The sequence below is a fragment of the Struthio camelus genome, chromosome W (genome assembly GCF_040807025.1).
Source record: "Struthio camelus isolate bStrCam1 chromosome W, bStrCam1.hap1, whole genome shotgun sequence".
NCBI classification, from domain to species: Eukaryota; Metazoa; Chordata; class Aves; order Struthioniformes; family Struthionidae; genus Struthio; species Struthio camelus.
Window position 1 is genome coordinate 39,094,941 of NC_090981.1, and position 16,799 is coordinate 39,111,739.

Below are 16,799 nucleotides of genomic sequence, written 5' to 3' on the forward strand. Positions count from 1 at the left end.
GCCTGTTGTTACTTAATGAAGAATGGAAAAACAAAACTAGCCTTAAGGAGGAAGCAATGATAGGAAACAGTAAAGGATGGTGCTTCCAGCCTGCTCCAGAAAGAAAACTACATTTTTTTTAGTTGACTCTACTAAGCACAAGAGTCTTTTCTTTTATCTTACAGGACTTTCTCAAGGCTTTGCTAGAGCCAGTGGACAAGCTGGCAAAAAAAAAAAAAAAAGAGAGAGTACATTTGATTTTTCCAAGCCTAAAATCAGTTTGAGAAGGACAGAACAGGAAAGAAAAAAGAACAGAACAGAAACAAAACTGCTCTTGTCTTGCTCTCAGGCTTGCTGTTATCATAATTTTGTGAGTCTCCAGCAGCTTCCTTACTGAAGGCCTGAATCAAACTTTCAAATAACCATGGCAGCCACACATGAATATATATTTCAGTGTTATCATGTAATCAGCATGAGAAGTAATAAGGGCTCCTTATCACACAACACTAACACTCACATCTGCCTTAATGCATCCCTGCTCCAGACTGAGCATCCTGGAACTTGCCTCCTCTCAATATGTTAAAGACCACCGAAATCACACAGGTCAGCTAATAACAGTCCCCCCATCAACCAGGGGGCTGACACAGTGCCCACACAGCTCCTCACTAGTTAGCAGAGAAAAGAAGAAACTGGGGCTACTGTTTTGTTCCCTGTCCTTCTCACATGCACCCTCTTACCCTGAATGCAGGGAGCGGGAACTGTGGAAGAGCATGTGTCCTATAAATCCAAAATGGTGCTGTGGCATGACTTATATGAGTATTTGCATTGGGATCTGACTGCGAGCTGTGAGGAACCAGTATTCCCGTAGCCCAGAGACAATCCCATTTCATTCACCGGTTCTACAGCCTGGCTAGCTCAGTCCCAGGAGTCTGCTCCTGCTCCCAAGAGCCAGGCTGCAGGCACTGCTCCCTGCCCCCTCCCCAGCACCAGGCTGAAGTTCCCATGGAATCTGTCTGCCCTCCACTACACTTAGCCCTCCTGACAGCCTTCTCCTCATCTGTTGTAGGGGAACTCCTCTGTGGACCATGCAGAACGAAGGTACAAGACCTATCTGCCCCACATGTAAAACACTTCACAAGCACAGCTGACAGAACTAAAATCTGTTCTTGAAAATTTGGAGAAGATCATCTATTTTACTTTACTTAATATAATCCTATGGCATTTTATTATTATTTGACTTACAGCAGCACTTAAAACCTCATGAGACATCAGATGGACATGTTACAAACATTGGGAGAAACATCCCCACCACAGAGTCTTTTGTCTAAATTAATACGGCAAAGAAGAGAACACAGAAGCAAAGATAGATACACAGTACAGCAGGAAATAGTAGCAGAGGCAAGACCAGAAACCAAATCTCCTGAGACTTGGGATACATTCTATGAATGGGACCACGATGCCTTCCACTGTCAATAAAATGAATTTTAATAAATGATTCTGTGTATCACAGACTTACCTCTAGGTAGCACACATGTTACAACTAATGTAGAGCACATCCATAAGATACTTTTTATATTTAACAACATCTTGACCTACAAATAAAGAAAAAATGAGTTAGTATTGCACTATGTCCTTGTCAAGTGCTGTAATTCAGTACATCAATATATGTCACTGATATTAGAAGCAATACATGATCTTTTCCATCTGCAAACAAGCAAACAAGCAAACATGCAAACAAGGACTTTCTGTTTTCAAAACTTCTCCATCTATTTTATGATGGAAGTTTGTTATAATGACAGTTTGGCCCTATTTAATACAGAATCATAATGAATTTCAGGTTACTGATTCTAAAGTGATATTCAGACTTGTCAATCCCCTTTCTGTTTGCTTCTCACTTCTTTTTTAGGCTCCCATTCTAACAGTTGAAAAGTTCTCTAAAATACATAATGTATTCATAGCATATTGTAATTTTTATTCCAGTTCTTAGTGAATGCATTGAATGTGCAAATAGCATAAAAATTTGAGTGTACTAAAAAAAGTATTACAATTCTCATAAATGTCAACTATTATAATGGTTTTATAAATAGTCTCTCTTCCATATAGTTACACATATGCTCTGTCTATCTATCATCAGAAATAGTTTTCAGCAACAGTTTGTGAAACACTGCTGTGGAAAAGTTTTATCACAAAAACTCTGAGTTTCCTGATATTGCTGTCAAGATATACTACTTGGGCTCTTTACTTCAGCCAATAACCCAGACTGATACTTTTTTCCCTGCCCAAGATAGATTACAGTTTAACTGCTATTAGGAAGACTGGAACAGAGATTTATTAGATATACATGTATTACACATACATATTTTAGTATTTTATACATTAGCATTTTAGCACTTGAATATTTCCATACAATGTTTTAGGGCTAAAACTGACTAAAATGTCCTCAAACCTTCACAGGCTGTATTGAACATGACAGCAAGACGTACAGAGTAACATCCTCAGAAAACTACTGGTGATGGGTTCAAACTTAAGAAAGTCCTCTACGCAGCTTTCAGCTGTAGCCAAACTTTACATGAGTCTGTGTAAATTATTATCTATCCTGTAATAGTTGAATGGTTCAGAAAGGATGCAAAACATCTCAAATCAAGCCTTTACAATGAGGCAATCTCTTAACATAACAGCATCCCACCTCTAACATAACAGCATAACAGCTCAGAATTCCCACCCAAAAATGCTGAAAACCCAAGAGCTTCTCATTCCCTGTAAGAAGATGGCCAGAGTTGGTTGCCTGTGCTGGGTAACATGCTGCAACCTATTCCCAGGGTGCGTGGGGAGAGAGCCCAGCTGCTTTCCATGTGGCTGACTGCACATTGCAAAAGATACCCCATCTTTGCTTCATCCATTCAAGAGTGCTGAGAGTATGATGCGATATCACTTTTTTTGCAATACCAGCTCCATGGAATTTGCACTTTTTATGACCGAATCCCAAACAAGAACTGACATCTCTTTGACTTCATTCAGTTTGATCCTTAACCTCCTCTTTTTTTGAAGACTCTAACACATACCTCCTAACAGCACCCAACCAGCGTTTGATCTTTCTCCCACTTAAGCAAGCAAAGCTGTACACGGAGAAAACAAAACCGTCCATTTAATAATTAACTTGAAAAATCTAAACAGTAATTGTATTCCTCAGAAATTCATCGTGGAAGGCTGTCATGAGTAAAAAGGTCACACAAGAAAAGAGCTCCAGACATCAGAGTCCATTTTAATGCAATGGACCAGTTTTCAAATACAGGCAGTCATGTGTTTGCTTAGATACTCATTAAACGATCCTCATTATTACACAACATCTCAGGAAATGAGAGGTTAGCCTAAGCCGATATAGATGTGCACAAACCAGAAGGCACTTCAAGCAGCCTTTGTATCCTGAAACCACTGTGAAGCATCAAGCACAGAAATTATTACAAACAAGTTCCTCCAGCAACACAACCGCTCTAAAGAAGGTACAAAAAGAAGACCTACAGACTTCACCACCCTCAAAGACAGTGAATGCTTGACCTGCCTTCAAGACAGTGCAAAAGTTGTGGCCTTCATGAGAGCACTGTGGCTCCAGACCTTCTTTTGAGATATTCTGTCCACGTTTCCCATGTGTCACCCACTTGCTCATCAGCAGCTAAACAAAACAAAACAAAACAGTCAAGAACAAACTGTTTATAAGCTTAGCTTTTCATGCTTTCCCATACTTTTTATCTCTCTCCTTCCCTAGAAGGCAACCTTGGTTTCTCGGACCAGAAATAAGGGAATCAAAGACATTCACAGCGAAAAAGAATAAAGGATTTCTTTCCCAGAAGATGGGTATGCTGCACCTAAACAGTGCCAGTTGCATGTTGCTCCACATCTCCTGCTCCACAGCGTTTCCTTCGGATAGAAGAAGAAAGTCAACAGAAAAACGATTAAAATGGGGACAGGAAGGCTAAGGAAGCATTAACAGTCTCTTCAGAGGCACCATGTTAATAGCTTCTATTGGACAGACAACGTTGAAGGACAAGGATCACCTGGTGCCCATCACCTTACTCGCAAGGGTGACAAAAATGAGCGTTGGCACAAGCAGGTGTGAAAATGCTTCTACCTAACTGATGCTTGGCAAGAACGCTCTCTTGAACAACCTGTGGTAATCCAGGATCTATCCCACAGTTACTGAAAGGTTCAGAAATTTTTCAAAATATCTCATATTGTGCCTTTAAAATGAGGCTATCTTAAACATAGGACAGCAGCCTGTTCAGAATTACCACACAGCAGGACTGATAATCCAAGGCTCTGCTACAGGCTTTGACAAGAAGTACCTACTTACTCATCACTCACCATCAGGAGGTCCTTTACACTCAGAGACTCACTGCAATAACGTCGTGACAAAAGATGGCTCCACACCTAGGTAACTCCATGAATGCTACTGCCCCATGCAAGGGCTGTGAGAGCCAGCAGCAGCTGCTGCCCTCCAGGCAGGACCTCATCTTCCCATTCCACTACAGTTTGTGCATGCATGCACACACACACAGAGCACACTAGCTCAGACATCAGATTGGTGACCGAACTCCAAATGTAATTTGAGGAATCATATGAAGAAATTAGCAGAAGCTTTCGGTCAGTAAACACAAAATATACACGCACACGCAATGGCAACTCATGAAAACAGAAAGACAACTGTGGAAGAATAATTTTCAAGACATCTATGGCTGCTGAAGCCCAGCTGATATCGACCATCAGTACAGAACAGAGTACCTACTGCTTCTTCTAAACCTTCTTTACCCTGAGGCACTTCTTCAAGCAATGAAAGATATTGTTTCAATTTTCACGCCTTAGGTTCATGGGTATGACTCCCATGCAACGCTCCAAGCATGACGGTTTTCACATCCTAGTCCTCAGTGGGCTCCCACAAAGACTGCCAGGTTACGAAGTGCTGTTCCACTACCGCTGCCAGAACGAAGTGTGCATTTACCCCAGTCTCCCTGCTGAAACGACAGCATGCACATCAAAATGGCACTGCCTAACTCAGCCCCGAAGGGCAGTCTGGTCTACAATTAGAAAGCAGAACTCTTCAAACCCAGGATGAGCAATATTCCTCAAGAGTTACAGGTAAGACAGAGGCTGCTGTTTCTAACTAGCACTGCAGTCCCACTCAGTGCTGCCCACATTTCCAGGCCACTTCTAACTACTGGCCTGATGTGACTGCTCCTGCCTCCCCTCCATAGTGCTGACAGACTGAGACTGCAGTTGAGACTGCTCCCTCGTAGCTCCCTCCTCGCTCTAGTGTTGGTTTGTATTCCCCATTCCTGCACGCTCTACAGTTTACAAAGGCCTCTGCTTAGTCCACAGTCAGTAATTAGCCAAAAGTTTTCTAACCACATCTTTTTCCACAGGCTTTCTTTCACTTGGTGTCATTATGCCTAGAGTAAGAAAAAGCCATAATGCTATGGACACCGTAAGAAAATCCTGCCAACTCAAGATTGCAAGACTTGAGTAAGTGTTTAATTTCCACCCTCTATTAAAAACAAAACAAAAAAACCCACCTACTATATTTGGCCAAACTTGAGTTGCCTGCTGGCTAGTTTCCAACTGGACTGATCCAGTTTACTAGGCGCTACTACAGACAGACAGACTAATCTACAATAGTCATTTGCACCAGGTGGTCATTTTTAAAGTTGAGGCAACCCTGAGCACAGTGCCTTTTAATTGAAAGATGCCAAGTCCCTGAAAAAAAGCAGCAGTAAAGATGACAATATGCTCTTTTGCGGGGGGGCGGAATACAGCTCCCATTTTTACAGGCAGTGCCACTTTGCCTTACAAAAGCAGTAGCTGAGCAAGAATTTGTATGAGCAATAAGTTATGATCAAATTCCAGCTTGTGTTTAATTTACGATGAAAGCCTGATGTCATATTAATGCAATTTTAATTCAACCAAATGGGAGAATATCACATCTCCCTTTCTTTTTGAAACTTCAGGTTAAGAAAGTGAATTCCCCCTGTAAGATCCACCATCCAAAAACTTCTTTTTCCTGAAGCTGAGAAAGTAAGAAATTAGCTACTTTCACAGAGGTGACTCTGACATAAAAGGCTAGAGCTTCTCAAGTCATAGTAAGATTGATTCAGGACATGTTCTATAGCTACATTGTGAAAGTTGGACACATTATTTATGTACAAAAAAAGGCATCTGCCCATTTACCCTCCCTGCCTATCTAGTAAATGTAAGGTTCATAGCAAAAAAAAAAAACAAAAACCCAATAACAACAACAAAAACTCTAACAGAATCTGGCACTAGAGAAGTGAATTGAGTTTGCTGCTCCTACTAATGGGTAAAACAGTAAATTACACAACTTTCCAGTGAAAACTAGGCAAGCTAGAAATGACCTATCCCAGATGTAGCATATCTCTTGTTGCCTTCTGAGCTCTGGTTGAAACTTTCACAGCTGCTATCCTTTCTCAAATGCACGCAGTCTGCATTTTCTTTTGCTTTTGCCGTCCTTTGATCCTTTTATGCCAGCTGACTGTTAACTGCTGACATGTATTAACTTTACCATAAGTTCTGTTTAACTTTACCAGTTTCACCACATTTCTGCCATGTGATTAATTAGTCCACTGTGCTGCCACTTAGTTGGCTTGGTCTATATCTGATTCAACATTGGTGTCTGCTTAGTCCATTATCACTTGCAAAGTTGCCTCTCGCTATAGGGCGCAAGGCAGGTCCTCCAGGCATCTGCCACATCCCCTTCTCACCACCTCCAGCACCAGCAGCCACAGTGAGGTGGGGGAAGTGTGCTCACGCTGGAGCTACAACAGGTCAGCAGAGCTGTCTCCAGTCCCAAGCATAAGCAGGGGCGCAGATGGAGAGTGACCAGAGCACAGCATGTTCTGGCAGCTCTCGCTCTGGCAGCTGCCGGGAAGCTGCTGCGTTAGAACATTCCCCCTCGGCCAGCACTAATTTATGCCAGAAGTGGCTCTGGACTCGGAAGCAGCCTCACAGGGATGCAACAGAAAAGTGTCTGAGGTAGAGCAGGGAGCAGGGTCCCCAAGCTCCCATGTGCCTGCATGGTCCCCCACACCTTGGGCCCATTCCAGCTCCACCCGTGACACTAGCCCTGCCTTCCTGCCTCCCACTGCGCTTTCTCTGGACGTTTCTGCCCTACCTCTCTCCAGCCCATCTGCTTGGCACTTGGATCAGTGCTATGATAATGGAGGCAAGAGGAATGTAAAAGGAGTAGCAGGGGGCACGAGAGGAAAAACTGGGTGAGGAAGGGCAGAAAGTACAAGAGAAAACAAATGCAGGCCCCTTAACCTCCTTTCTTCTGTCCACCCAACTTCGTGGGACAGGAAACACCATCCCTACAGCTACCAAGCAAAGGAACTAGAGTGCCCTCCTCTCCCAAGTGTACAGCAGGCTCATCCAAAGAGCACTGATGCGGCTGCATATGCTGCACATGCATAACTGCAATTTAAATACAGCTTGTGAAATGTACAGTCCACAGGCCACAATGCCGCAATCCACAATACGAGCAAAGGACTCAGCAGGAGGGCCAACCAGCATCAGCTGAAGATTTTTTCTGCACATCTAACAGACTTTTCCAGCTTCTGTGTTCTGAGGCCAGTAGGACTGATTAGATTTGCACTATGTGCACGGACCTTAAGGCCCTTGAATAAACACGTACACAATCCACATGCAAGGGCATTTGTAAAGAAGTACTTACGCAGCACACTTTGAAGACATCAACATGTCTGTTCTTCTGCCTCTACAAAGGACTAAATAAAGCTTTTAGCTTTTCTTTTTTGTAAAGCTGTTATCAAAACTATGTAAGGTATAGCTCTCAGTAATTAAAAACGGTTGAGGCGTGTTCACAATAGCAGCACGCACAGCCTCACGGTGCGTGCAATAACTTCACTACCTCGTGCGCTACCCCAAGTCCTACAGCCAGCTGTGTACATGTGCTTCTGGGAACAGTGTCCAGCCCTGCATTAAGAGTCAAGCAAAGCCTCAGAGGTGGTCTGTACCTGTGGTCCCCAGCCTCCCTTGTGGTTAACACTCAGCACACTATATGCTGTGGGCGTATACTTTCATCTTTCTCTCTGAGAAGCAAGTTTCCTGTGGCTGCTGGCAAAGGATCCCAGGGCCATCACGATGCCTGAAAGCCAAAGACCGGGAGCACCAGCCTGCGCGGCTACAGGTAAGTCCCGGCTCGTTCACCATCTGCACTGCCCCCACGTCCCCTTGGCTGGGCGCTGCGTCCCTCACAGGCACTGGGTCCCATGTCGTCTCAACTGGGCCATGCCCTTCAGGTCCCATGTCCCTCACCAGCCCCATGTCCCTCACCAGGATCCTGTGTCCCCTGGTTGTGCCCCACATCCCCCACAGGCCCTGTGTCCCTTTGGCTGGGCTCTATGTCCCCCAAAGGCCCTATGTCCCTCAGCTGTGTCCTATATCCCCTCATCTGGGCCCTCGTGTCCCCCACTGGCCCCAAACCCCTCAGCTGGGCCCTGTGACGCTCAACCAAACCCTGTGTCCCCTGGCTGTACCCCACATCCCCTGTGTCCCCTCGGCTGGGCCCCTTGTTTCCCACAGGCCCCACGTCCCCTCGGCTGAGCCCTGCGTCCCCCACAGACCTCGTGTCCTGCACCCGGAGCCTGTGTCCCTTGGTTGTCCCCCCACATCCCCTCCAATGGGTCCTTGCCTCCCATCAGCCAGGCCCGGCGCCCCCGGCTGGGCCCCCCAGGCCCGGCTGCCCCTTCGCCGTGATCCCGGTGCCCACACGGCCCCAGGCATGGGCGCAGCCCGGCGGGGGACGACGGGCTCCCGGGACCGAGGTGGGGGGGGTCCCCGCCGAGGCGGCTCCTCGGGCGGCGGGGAAGGGCGCGGGCCCGGCGGAGGGGCTCGCCTCGCCCCGGCCCCGCTGTCAAACGCCGCCAGCCCGGCAGCGAGCTGCCGCCCCGTCGGGCGAGACGCGGGGCGGGAAACAGCGACGGCTCCGGGCGCGGCCCGAGAGGCCTCGCGGGCGGAGCGGAGCGGGGGGCGCCGCCGCCGCCGCCGCCGCCGCCCCTGGAGCCGGCCGGCCGCCGGCAGGGGGCGCCCGGGCTCCGCCAGCCGCCCCGTTCCTCGACAGCGCGCGGGGGGCGGCGGCCGCTCCGCGCCCGCGGGGCCGCGCTCCGCCGCCCGCCCGGCCCGGCTCCGCTCCGCGGCTCGTGTCGTGGCCCCCACGCCGAGCAAAGGCCCGCGCTTCCCTCGCCGGCGCGGCCGCTTGCTGATGTGGTGGAACAGCTGGATTTGGGAAGCGGATACTTCCAGCGATGACATAGATTTTTCCCCCCACTCTCGTTTGCATTATATCAGAATGACCGTCCCACACCCTGACATTTAAAGCAATCTGGGCACGTCTTAGTAGGCTTGAGTAATAGTCACAGGCTGGAGATTCGCGAGTTTCAGCGGCTGCGCCCCGCCGAGCGCGCAGGGAGCCTCCTGGCGCTGCCCTGGCCCGGGGACTCCCGCGCAGCGCAGGGAGCAGGCTCCTGAGGAGGACGGGACGTATGGATATACAGACACGCTCTTGCATTAGAGCCACCAACTTCTTTTCGCTTCCCCAGCAACGCGCTCCGCAGTAAAAGCCACCCATCCCTATATTTGACTCTACTTTGTCTCAGATTTGCCAAGTCTTACTCATTTTTTGGAAGGAAACTCCCTCCTTTCTTTCAGTCTTCTTGTTCTTTTTCAATAAAAAAAAAAATTAAAGTCTTCCCGTCCCGGGATAGATTTCTGCAACACGTTTCAACTGCAAATTAATAAAACCCCTCAGTCATTCCTTTAAAACAAAAGGAAACACCCCCACCCCGCCCCAGACCTTCAAGGCTTAATTCATTAAAGCTGGTGCGTGGCGGGAGGTGAGGCTCGCTAGGTAGCCGGGGGGAGGACGTGACGAGCGGGCTGATGAGCGCCGGCCCCCGCGGCCCCGCGCCCCTTTGTGCGGCCAAGTTAACTCGGAGCGGGCAGCGGACGGCGCTGGCTGCCGGCTCCGCTCCGCGGCCAGCCTCTCCAGCCCTGGAGTCTCCCCCCGCCTTTTTCCCGCCGCCGAAACTCCCCTCAGTTCCTTTCACGATGCTCTCACTTTCTTTGTAAGACAAAGGAGAAACCCCAAGGAGCGGAGGGAGGAAAGCAGTGCCCCGTGCCCCCGAGAAGCTGGCGGTGGGTGTAAAAGGGGGCGTTTTGCTCCACTGACCTTGTGATCCTCTTCCTCACCCACCACCCCCCTTTTAACATGAAAATGTGGCTCAAAGGACTGCTTTCTGCCTCCTCTGGAGGGATGCTGTCTGAGCTTCTCAGCCCCACTGCCTCGCTCTGCCCTGAAAACAGCTTTCCAGGAACATCAGGGAAAAGAGGAAGAAAGGAAGAAAGAAAAGGAAGGATGGAGACAGAGGAGATTGAGCTCACGCTTTTCCAAATGCGAGAAAACCTGGTGGCCGGAAAGGTTTCCTCGGACCATTCTTGTCGCTCCAGCTACACGAGTGCTTTGTGTATTTAATACCCGTACAAAATAGCTTCCTCCTTTCTCCCTCTTAAGCCCCATTGCAAACCAAGGTGCAGCACTACCTTCTCATCCATTCAAACAACCAATATAGAGACTTCAGTGTCAGTGTTTCCACCCCCAAAGTCTTTTATTTCCTAGTTTTCTTTGTTCTCCTCTTTGCACAAGGGAATATTTGTGGATCCCCGAAAAGCCCTTCTCCTCTCGCCCCGCGTGTCGTTGAACTTACCCCAGGTTGTTTAAATTCACCAATCATTGATATTCATTCTCTCTCCCTTAAGGTCTGCAGTTCAACTCTTTGTCTTTACAGGTACCAACAGCAAAACAAACGTTTTAAATCTTGCACTAGGTGCTTACTGGCAAGGAAGAAAAATGCATTAAAAGAGTATAGTTACCTTAAAAGGTAGTGTATTGCAGAGATTGCAAAAAATCACAACGTGGTGCTAGGCTAGTCCAGAGATCCCAGTGGCCGCATGAAAGAGTAAATCCCCTTGTTAGTGCTGGAAGGAGATGCTGGTTCCGGGGTCTCCCCTTCTCCCAGAGCTCAGTCTCCCCTCCCTCCCCACTGGCGAGCACCTGACTCCGAGCTGCTGAGCCTGAACTGAGTTGTGGGCAAAAGGAGCTCGCCTACAAGTTCAAATGCGAGCCTTAGCCACCCATCATTATTATATCATTGTACCGTCAGCGCTGCAGAGGAGGGGCGCTGGCTCGGGGAGAGGAGGGTTCACAAGCTCTTCAAGAGCCTCGTTGCAATTGCAAAGCTCCCGCAGCTGCTCGGCGCAGGAGAGCCCCCAGCGCCTGCCTCCGCGGGCACTCCCGGGCCCGCCCGGCGCGTCCCAGCGGGCGCGGAGCGGCGCGGAGCGGGGCGGGGGGGGAGCGCCGCTCCCCGCGGAGCAGCGCGCCCGGCCCCGCACCGCACCTCGGGCGTCCCCGCAGCCCCAGCCTGAAAGCGACCCAAAAAACAGCTTCAAGACCTACGGCTCGGCAGAGTCCGGGCCGGATTGTGCCTCTCCGCGCACAGACATCGACCCTCTGGAAAGTGTGAAAGAAACATTGTTTCCTCATTAAATAATTAACTGAGAAGAGAATGGAGAGACCTCCTCCACTCTGGCTTCCCAGCCACTCAAACGGGGAAAGTGACGGGGACTGAAATCCCTTTTTCCCCTTTGCCTCCCCAATCTCAGCGGAGGTTGTAATAAAAGAATATATTGGTGATTGTTCCAAACTTCCTCTGACTGTGCCAATTCACAGGCAGTCTCACATCTACAGCCTCCCGAGCCAAGCCTCTCCACCCTAGTTTTATGCATCTCCAGCCGCTTTTCTTTTTTTATTGAGATTAGAGACTGTATTTGCTGTCCAAACCTCTTGGAAATGAAGTCATGAGCAGAACCCTAACCCACCCTTTTACAGGGGACTCTCACCATTTAATACTCTGCCTGTATTTCACGTGCAGCTCCTTTCCCAAGATGTACCTGTCTTGCTACGTGACAGAGGCTTAAGGCACCCTTCACCAGGCACAACAGTTTGGCAAGAAGCTGTGCCTCTGGTAAGCTCACTCCCAGAGGAACGTATACCACATTCCCCTCCCCTCCAGGAAGGTGTAAATCTGGAGCCAGCAAAGAAAACTGTGGAGAAATAGGTGTGTCTGATCACAGCACTCTGGGCACGTTTCTGGCAGTCCCAGACGCGAACGCTAGGAAGATGCAGCAGGGGTTTTCCTTCAGAGCCTCTCTCTGTTATTGTTCCAGCTCCCGTATCTCTGGAGTTTTGCTGACGGCGGGTTTGAAACAAGCCCAGAACATTTCCAAACCCAGCCCTCAGTGCCAAGTTGGAGGAGTGAGAGGTGCAAGAGATCACAGCTAAGTAGGGGGAGACAGAGACCTGAGGGCTTAACCCAGCTCAGGTTTGTCTGAGCCATGAGTCAGGCCTGAATGGAGCTGGATGGCAGGATGAAATCCTTATCTCACCTCCAGAGACTTGGCTTGTTGCTCTTTCCTCCTTAAGTAGGGTAAATCCATAATTACCTGCTACCAAGGACTTTAAGAAGTGGCCAATCCCTTCTCCTATGTGAGTGTAGACTGTATTTGGCCACAGCAGCACCACATATCTGAACCCCAGCACCAGTCCCTCCAGTCCTACTTGTCAAGGGCCAGTCCCAACTCAGCACACGCAGCCCCTGCGCTATGCCCTGTCCGATCAGACTATATCTCCCGAATGTTGGGTTGCGGGCTTTTTTAATCCTTAAACATTGTGCAGTGAAACAACTGACAGAAATGTAACTCGGTACTTTAGAATGGGCACTATAAAGTGTTGAAGGCATATTTTGAGACTTTTAATGCAAAAAAAAAAAATTCACACAAAGCATTATAGTTCATTTTTAAGACATGGGGGATGGGGAGCATACAACTACTCTCTGCTTCCCCCCTTTCAAGCCTGGCCCTCCCTGCCCAGCCGCGTGTAGACAGCCACCCTTCCTGCTGAAGCCATGCGCACTTCCTCTGCACAATGTTGTGATTAAAGGAGAAAATGGAACTTTACATTTCTTCAGCCCAGCCCCTTCAGCTCTCCACGACATAAGAGGTTGTGCAGTGTGCACATATAGGGTGCTACTCCCTCTCCCCACAGGTCTGTGGGCCACAGACCAAATCCTTTGAAGACATGTACATTGTTTGGAGATCTCTCTGGATGGATCCCCCGCTTCCTGTCAGCACCAAGGCCTTGGCAATGGCCCATTCCCTTTTCTGCAGCTCTCAGACAATGGGGTGGGACTCCTGCTACCATCCCAGGCTGCAGGAAAGGGGAGCAGGGTGCACCCAAGGGCACTGGTTTTCTCCACCTCTCCTAGCCAGCCTCCAGAAGCACTACAATATGAATGAGGAGCTCCTAAATGATCAAGCATCAAGGTCAAACTGATGCTAGTTCAGATCTCCCCTCTTGCCTCTGTCACCCCTCACATCTTTCCAGCTTTGTCTACACTTGCTCTCCTTGCCTTGCTTGGCCTCAGGCAGGCCAGGGTGATTTTTAACAGTCAAAATAGAAGCCAGCTCTACAGCCCTGGTCTTGCTTCTCCGTCATCTCTTGACACGAGGCCACTGAAGTTGAATAATTGCTCCTGGCAAAAGAAGAGAAGAAAAGTCAGTGAATTCCTCCCGTCTTTATCCCTGAGAAGATCTTGATTCACCTGCGGAGCTGGCACCAGTGAGCTGGGGCACGAGCTTGTTCTCGCAGCTTTGGCTGCCTCAGGAGCAAGCAGGAATACCCAAGGTGGGGAAGGTGCAGTTGCCCGCAGGGTCTTGGGGCACCCCCTCTGCCTGGGGCTCCAGCCCAAGGGCTGCCCACTCCTCCTGGCCAGCCTTCCAGGGGGAAGGAGACACTAGGAGGGTGGTTATGAGCAGGAATTGGTAGCGGGGGGAAGGGGGGGGGGTGTTAGCCTTTTTTTGCCTAGGGCCACCACCAAGAAGCAATGACAAGTTAAACCCCAGGACTAACGGAGCGGCGGAGCAGCCTCAGGTCTGCTCGTTCGTATCTCATTTTTCACCATGGGAGAGAAAAGAGATAACTTTAAAGAAAAGACCTCCTCTCTTCTCATCTCCCCCCGGGCCCCTCAAGTGCCGGAGCCCTGATGGGAACCGGACGACCAACACGTTCATTCATAGCGCTGGGAAGAAAGCGCAGGCTGCCGAAACCGCCTCTTCCCCTTCCCCTCCTCCTCCTGCTCCTCCCCCCCACCTCGCCGCGGGCTGGCTCCCGCCGCAGGCTCCCGCGCCCCCGCCCGGCCCTGCGCGGCCGCCGGCGGCCCGGCGCGCTCCGGCTCCAGCAAGATGCGCGGCCCGAAGCGCAGCTCGGGGACGGCGGGCGGAGCCGCCGCCGTGCTCAGCCAGGCCCTTTGTCTGCCCGCCCTGCGCGGCCGCGGCCGGCGGGGAGCTCCCGGCGCCCCCGCGGAGCCTCGCGGCCCCGGCGCTGGAGCCGCGGGGCGCGCTGCCTCCGCGCCCGCCGCGCCGCGCCGCGCCGCGCCGCCCGGCCCCGCGCTCCGGCCGCCCCGCGGCGGGGGGAGCCCTCCTCTGGCCCCCCGCCGCTGTCCCTCGCCTTCCCCGCGAGGAAAACTGACCGACCGAGCGCCTGCAGAAGGGGGATACGGGTTATTCAGAGACAGCTAGCAACTGCGCAAAGAAAGCACGCAGGCCGAGAAAGCGCGTTTTGTTCCCTCTCTTGAGCGTTGTGGGGATCACTCGCAACTGCACGAAAAAGAACCTTTCTGAGCAGGAAAGAGACTTGCAAGCTCATATGTCTCCTCAAGAGCCGCATGACACAAAGGCACATGCAGAGGTAATAAAGGTAAAAGCAGGGTACAGCTGGCTCCACCGAGCCCTGTTTGCACAGCGTGCTTCAGCAGGCTGCAAGAAATGTGGGGCTGGGGCGGAGGGTCAGAGAAGGAAAGGAAGTCATCCAAAGGATCGTCAATCCAAGACGAAAAAAAAACACCAGAGGAAGGAGGCTGATTTACACTAGAGACCCTCAGGGTTTTTAAGAATGGTGAGAAGTACTGGGGAAGATGAGGAGCTAGTCAGGCTAGAAAAACAGACCTCTAAAACCTTTTTGTTTTTTTCATTCAGCTTTATTTGATGCTCTCCTTTTACCCTGAGCGCTAACATTTCTGCACTGAATGAAAAATCATCCAGAGAAGGAAGCGCCTTTTCTCCCCTCAGCAAGACCATGCAAACTTCCTCTATGTCTGAGGCCTGAAACATAGTCTAATTTACTGTGAACGTCAAACTTTTTTCTTTGTAAATAGTTTAGGCAAAGTAGAAATAGTAAACCTTTACATAGGCTTCCAGATGTCTCCCATGATAAATCATTGTTTTCAGATGTTCAAACTTCTGTGAAAAAACCCTAACACAGGAAAATGTTTAGGCTTTGTCTCAATCCTAAAGCAATATTGTTTGAAGGAAAAAAATCCTATTAGCTACCTCATAGTCCTGAGTTGATGAAAAATATTATTTTCATTACAGACTTTTTAAGTACAGGTTTTATGTTTGCTGACTCAACAATGGTTATCAGTTTACATGTGAAACACAGACCTTAAATTGTTCTTTATGAGAAACCGTTGCTTTTGAAATATCTGAAATTAATTAGACCGAGGCAATGGGCAACGTGCAGATGTCAAACTGAGCATCTGTGGAGAAAAAGCTTTCCATCCCTTGAAAGCATACTACAAATCTGAAACACAGTCGGCTGAAGAAAAACACTTTTACCTGGTATAGGTTCTCTCGAGCCAACATCTGTGGTTTTACTGTCACTTTCTCTTAGTCTTTTCCTATGCCTTTTTTTCTCCTTTCCCCCCCTGAATTGCTGTGGGTGAAAAGCCTTACATAAAAGTGATGGAAATAATTCATGTAATTTGGATGCCAGCGATATTAAGGTCAGTTGAGGCAAATCAGATATCCTTGCAAAGTTAGTCTATTTGGCCTGCTAGCTCTGGAGGTCTAACTTCCCGTTGCCTTCTACTTGTAAACTGCGGTGCCACACCAGCTGTGCTGAAAATTAATCCATCACTCCAATTTTCCTCTTAAAGGTAGAAGAATGTACATTGCATCCTGATTTTAATGTGAATCAGTTATCTAGAGTGTGTTTTCAAAAACCACAAAATCGTTCAGAACAATAGACTTCTGCAAGTTCTCAGATTCTGTATTTAAGAAGAGCTTTTCTCAGTCCTTCTCCTTCCGACGCTTCAAGCCAAATACATTTTTACCAGACAAATTAAAACTCTTAAAAGTAGTCAACCTCAGCAGCAGCAGTAACTTTAGCATGTATAACCCCTTCTCAAATGAAACACTTGAATGCTTATGTCAATGTTTCTTTTGTGGCAAAACCCTTCTCCACCTATTTTTACTCTGTATTTCTGTAGTGGAGGAGAGAATGTTAAGCTATGAAAAACTATGAATAGCGTGTTTCATTTGGTAAAAGAACAAACCACAATTGATGGTTAGGCATTATTTCTGCATTAACCGTAATGATGCAGACACCACATTATCTAAACAAAGATAGTCAGCTTCCAGGACAGAGTTTATCAGAAGGAGGTCCAGGGCACCAAGGCTTTCAGCAGCACTTGACTATGGCAAAGACCCCCTTGACAAAAGTACATTTTTCTCCTGCCTTTTAACACTGTGCTCTGTTCTAATTCCCCTACTCTGAAGGCAACGGGGCAGGCTAGGATAGTTTTACTTACGCAGAGTGCTCTGCTTCTGTGGCTAGTCTCACTAAAATG

General features: G+C 48.9%; 1 protein-coding gene across 3 annotated transcripts in view; it reads right to left on the bottom strand.

Annotated features, from left to right (window-relative positions):
- Positions 1 to 11,289, bottom strand: part of LOC104146479 (versican core protein) — a 116,073-nt gene extending 104,784 nt beyond the window's left edge. For all 3 annotated transcript variants that reach the window (XM_068924648.1, XM_068924647.1, XM_068924645.1), the window contains exons 1-2: positions 10,930 to 11,289; positions 1,496 to 1,571 (exon numbers count right to left, since the gene is read on the bottom strand). In XM_068924648.1, the coding sequence (XP_068780749.1) occupies positions 1,496 to 1,565 (70 nt within the window). In that variant the 5' untranslated portion in view covers positions 1,566 to 1,571; positions 10,930 to 11,289. The remainder of the gene's footprint in view (positions 1 to 1,495; positions 1,572 to 10,929) is intronic.
- Positions 11,290 to 16,799: the final 5,510 nt, after the last annotated feature.